This window comes from Bombus impatiens, unplaced genomic scaffold (genome assembly GCF_000188095.3).
Source record: "Bombus impatiens unplaced genomic scaffold, BIMP_2.2 scf_4012, whole genome shotgun sequence".
In the NCBI taxonomy this organism is placed as follows: Eukaryota; Metazoa; Arthropoda; class Insecta; order Hymenoptera; family Apidae; genus Bombus; species Bombus impatiens.
The window spans coordinates 350829-356386 of record NT_180431.1 but is presented as its reverse complement, the minus strand read 5'-3'; the positions used below and the strand labels follow the sequence as shown (position 1 = coordinate 356386).

The window sequence follows — 5558 nt, the reverse complement described above, 5'->3', positions numbered from 1 at the left end:
CGTTTCCGCGCGGTGAAATCTATTTCAGGTGAAACAAGGTCGCGCGTCAGCCAGTCGCGTTACACATTTTTACTCGGTTCGCCCGAATTACCATAAACCTGTCGAGCATGCGGCCCAGTCTCGTCAAAGCGACGTTACGTACGTTGCATACGACGCTTCAATTATACATTTTGTCGCCTTTCTTCCAGGACGTCGTGTTTCTTTCTTTGCCCCTTCCTCGAACCGATGCAATGCGCGATCGCTATCGATCCGTCGTTAATCAACCGTGCTAAAACACAACGAATCAAGTCCTCCCGGTATTTATAGCGCCACTGTCTGACTACTGACCCTTTCACTGCTGGCACGCGCGTTCATATGCATCAACGTCACTTATCGATCCTAGAGTCATTATGCGAGTCACAATCTCATTACGCTCGACTCGAGTAATCTCTCTTTCTCATAGCGAATGCGTTCTGTATCCGGCGGGCGATCAGGTTCTGCCGGTCCCGCGACACGGAGAAACGCGTATGCAAAACAGACCCGTCTACGCACACGGATGTTTTCCAGACTTCGTTCATTTTAAACACTTTTCCCTTGGAGATTGTACTCGTTCGTATGTTTTCTGTCTCATACTTCCATCGTACGTTCGCGATGATCATGCAATTGGACGTTACGCAACGTTAAATTACTACGAGCTGGTTGTTTATCGACGAGTATTGGTTTCCATTAATTATAATTATCGGCCAATACCGTACAGCTCTTTTCTTTCCCGTGAAACCCGCTTCGAAACGTGTTCCTTACACGCTCGATGAAAGTTTTTCACGGCACAAGTCACATCGAGTGAGGAACCGTTACATAATTGAAGAAGCGGCGTAGCATTTATGCAATATGAATCGTTCAGAACCGCCCACCTAAGCAGCGTCTTTTCACCCTCGTTCCTTCGGCCCGCGAGCTCCTGAGGTCGCTTCCTGATCGCATGTCTCGCGCCGGAAATAACAGCCTATTTCCTCCCACGCATAACCGCAACCTCATGAAAAACGCAACGCCGCAATCGAGCTTAGTTTCCAGCAAGAACCTGTCATCGCCTGATGACAACGGGCCCGTTCATTCGACGCCTCAATGTCGATACCCCGACAGCGTATTTCCATAATATTTCTACGAGATTAATTGCGATTATGTACTTCGAAAAGCGGGAAGGAAAACAAAATTAAAGAAAGATATTCTAAATGGAACGAATCAACTGATTCACATAGATTATCCTGTGGTACTACACATCGTAGTACCAGATCGTGGCGAACGCCTTATACATTTTAATCGACAGGATGATTCACGATGCCAAAGGTGGTATCGAAACAAGACGCTCTCTGTTTTTCAATCTACATTCCGGGAACGTGGACGTCGAGTTAGACGTAGCGTCGTGCACGCGGGTGACTCGTCGGTCGTTCATCGTTCTAGCACGCCGAAAACGTGAAAAGTGTAACGGCACGTGATGCACGGCGTCTTCGTCGTTTCTTTGGTCGCCTTTGTGTCCCAGCCAAGCACCCGCGGATCGCTTGCCTCGCACGTATATTTAGTTTGCCCAGTAAAACAATGCAATTGGCCTCTAGGAAGCGCTGTCCGTAACACGGGCACTTGCCGTCAAAATACTATCCAATTTTACGATTCTACGAACGATGCCGATTATTTTCACTTTGTCGCTTAACGATTTCGGCTGATCGGTTGAATCATTCGATTGCACTTTCGTATACCTGACCTCACCGTTAAACCGTTACGCGAGCTTTTTACGTCGATCAAACGCAAAGAAATCGGGAATTTTCAAGAAACCTATGTCGAATCCAAGATATTTTCGTTAATCCGCGTTTACGTTCAATTCTATACGTAGATGTTTGTTAATGGTTTTCTACGATAGCGTAGTATTACCTATCATAATAGGATATTATCCTTTACTTAGCGATCTAAGTGTACGCCGTGCACACCCCTATTATAAATTGCCAATATAATAATTATTCATAATAAAATAAATTACCTCTCGCCTTTACGGGTTATAACCGAGAGAGGATTTTATCGTCGATTACGGGCAATATCATTATAGAGAGGAAGACTGACGGCGACGCTGCGCGTTCAACGGGCTTTTAAAAAGAATTAAGTAGTTACAGACGTGCCAGCTCAGACGGCCGGCGATGCACGTCTCGCTAATGTCTGAGTCTGATTGCACCTAACTACTTGCACTGTGAAACGGCAACCAGTGTGTTATTCCGAAAGCCTATTACTATTAACGTAATACACTCTCACGACACGTGTCACTTGGTTACCCGTAAACCAATGATTTTCCACGGACAAACCATTCTCGAGCCGAGAGTTTCTTTATGGCCAAGAGAAGGGAAAACGAGAGAGACTGTCACCTCGACTGATTAGATTTCTCGATCTCGATATGTTTATCAACTCTTGCTCCCCTGGGTTGACCAGCGTGTTCATTTTTTTTTTTTTTTTCTCTTTCTGCCCCCACGAAGCCTGCGTATATCGCAATTACATGCCCACGTAACGGTCAGACTGACAGCCGATCGGCTATCGATAGCGCGATGGCGACTTTTAACGGTGCCGCGACACAAGCAGGCATTTAACGCGCGGAAGTCATAATCGTTGATTTACCATTGTCACGGTCGTTACTCTCAGTCGAACCCGACAATCGGTTTTCGCAATTCGACTACGCAGCCACAGGGCAACACTCGGCACAATGCAGCCGAACCAGCGACCGCACCTGCACTCGCTCGCTACACGCTGGTTATATTTGTTCGTTCGCGTACTCTCTTCTTTCCTGCGCGGACAGGTCTCGTGCGGGCCAAGTATGTACGCGGAAAAGAAACGCCTGCCATGCACTCGGCCAACTGCCAGACTATATTTACCTTAACGTACTGATTACACCTGTAAAGTGTCCTATCGAACATACAAGCTATATCGAATCGAACGTTTATACCGCTCTTGAATATGGAACCTGTCGCTAGGTCTGAAGAAAGAAGGGCGAATGAATAATTTATAGGTGCTCAGATGGTTTCACAAAACTGATCTAAGTTCATTCGTAAAGATTTAAAGAATTGCGAGAAATTGAAAATTATTTCGAGCAGGGAGATGACGACGATGATGGTGTTGATTTTAAAATAAAACTAATATAGGGTAGAAACATAATGGATAAAATGTCCACGAATGAAAGTTGAGAGCTAAGCTTTTCTTTTGGAAAAGAATTGATCCGTTCCCTTGGAGGAACGTTAGCGGCCAATCGGCGAGTTACAGCCTCTAGATCCTTTTCACAGCTCGAATCGATTGGCTAAGAAGAAACGACTAGAGGGGGCAATTTGTCCCTTCGCTCTATCGTTCGCACCTCATCTCCATTTCGCTCGCTCTTTCCTCTTTAATGCCATACCCAATAACCTTCTTCATTTTCCTAAGAGCGTACATGCGAATTTATTGCGCACACCATTGTCTTTAGATCTTTGGTCGATTCGATCGACCACAGTCTAAAGCTCTATCATCCAAACTATCCTTCGTCGGCGAAGGACAAATAAATCGAATCCGATTACGTATCGACAAGCAATTTAAAATAGTACGTGAACATTAATCGTCCTAAAATAGAATACAACACGTCAATCCATCTTCTTCATCGATAATCGTCATTAATCCCACCGTCACCACCACCATCACCACCACCACCACCTTTTAACCACAACCAACCAGCCATCAGCGAGCATTGTACAATTTCTTCGTAAACGATGAATTTACCAACTATAATAGGACGGTTCCAAGGTCTTTGTTTCGTTTTCTCCCATTTTTTTTTCTTTTTCTGTTTGGTCTTTTTTGTACTAGATGACTTACACTTGTTCCAGTGATCGTGGCGTTGAGCCGCATGATGCTCGTAGTTCCGATGATGGTCATGATTGTTGTTAGTATCCGCCGCAATGGTGACCGGGTGGTACGGTGTAGTCGGTAGATGGATCGTCGTCGATCGATCTGGTTGATCGTGATCGCGATCGTGATTGTGATCGACGACTAGATGCCTGCCAGTGGTAGCACGCTGATGGGTGGTCGCAGCACTAACTGCGGCTGCTTCCGTGGCTGTATCCTCCACGGTACGCATCGCACGTACGATCAGCACTATAGCGCTTCGTTTTTAGTCGTTTCATTCACCAAATCCAGTCGTATACTCCGGGGATCCCGCCTCGATCCCGTGACTCTCTCTCTTTTTCTTTTCAAATGCCCACGGCGGCGCGCGAACGACGATCGACGGCCACAACGACCGCGACCATCCTACGACGAACGATCTCTCACTCTTTTTTCTTTCTCTTTGCTTTCTTCTTTGTCGGTCAGATTCTCGCTCCTGTGCACGGCGCGGCCGCGCAAGCGCGCACGTGCGCGATCAGAACGCTAAATGGAAGAGCGAGTTCGAAAAGTTACACGTGGTTTGGTATGACAACAGCTGATCTCGCGCCTTCTCCCGACTCTCGACGAGATAACGCGAGAATCGCGTCAAGTTTCCGATGTTTCAAATCGATGGATCGTCTGGGTATTACACGACACAAATAACACATCGATATTCCAAATCGTTTTAATCGTCAGTTCGTGATGATTACGATTGATCTCTCGATGATTTAGGTCGTTTGAGGATGTTCGTGCAAAAGCATCCGCGAGAAACGAGTGAAGTGAACGAGTAAACGATGATGAGCGACGGGTGAGAGTGAAAGGGGATAACTCACAGTCGATAATTCTCACGGCTCGTAAACACCGGGTGTATCAGTCACAGGAACGTGGAATTCCTCGACTGTATCATTATCGGCGTAGGTGAAAACGAGAAACGGGATAATAAACAGAACAGGTACGTGCTTTATAACGTGATCCAGCCGAAAGTCGCACACACACAACTCACCCATAACACATGAAAAACAGTGGATGACACACGTGTATCACCGACCTGTCTGCGTTGTCGAAAGGCTAGACGAATCCTTCCGGAAAACGTCTTCGGAGGTCAGCACTCCACCGAGGAGCTCGAACACTTCTCGCATGCAGAATTCTGTTATATGTTGCCCGCGTTCGCTCGAAATTTATCGTTCCTCCGTCCCCATAGGCGACATGGTTCTCACTGTTATAGTCGTGGCGTTCTTCAAAATTATCGTCGAACTGTTTGAATCGATGTTATCGACGAATCTTTTCCGCATCGGCTCGTCGTACACCGTTCTCTGCGAATAGCAGCTTCCGAAGCTCTCGTTCTTCAAAAAAAAAAATATCCAGGCGGGACGATTTTCTGTGCCGCGTTTCGCGAGGAGCACAGCTCAACGTGGAAGCTGTCAGAACGTTACACGAGGACACACCGTAGTCCCGTACCCGCGGAACCACGCGCGTTCGAAACGCGCTAGTAGCCTCCCTCTTTCTGGTTGGTCACGCGAAACTCAAACACAAACGTCCTTGGCTGCACCACCTTTTCTTCCTCGCTCGCGTATGTAATCCCCAGTTTTCTCGCACTTGACACGCTCTGTCTCACGATTCACGATCCGTTTAGCACACGAAACTGATACACAATTCGTTGACAAAAC

At 46.8% G+C, this 5558-nt stretch overlaps 1 protein-coding gene across 3 annotated transcripts in view; it reads right to left on the bottom strand.

The window, feature by feature from the left end:
* The window catches only part of LOC100741960 (probable nuclear hormone receptor HR38), a 41791-nt gene extending 36239 nt beyond the window's left edge, over positions 1-5552 (bottom strand). The window contains exon 1 of one of the 3 annotated variants that reach the window (XM_012393689.2): positions 4940-5552. In XM_012393689.2, the coding sequence (XP_012249112.1) occupies positions 4940-5030 (91 nt within the window). In that variant the 5' untranslated portion in view covers positions 5031-5552. Of the gene's footprint in view, positions 1-3846; positions 4872-4939 lie in introns of those variants that run through there. The other 2 variants (XM_012393688.3, XM_012393686.3) reach the window with 2 other exon arrangements.
* Between the last annotated feature and the right edge of the window lie 6 nt (positions 5553-5558).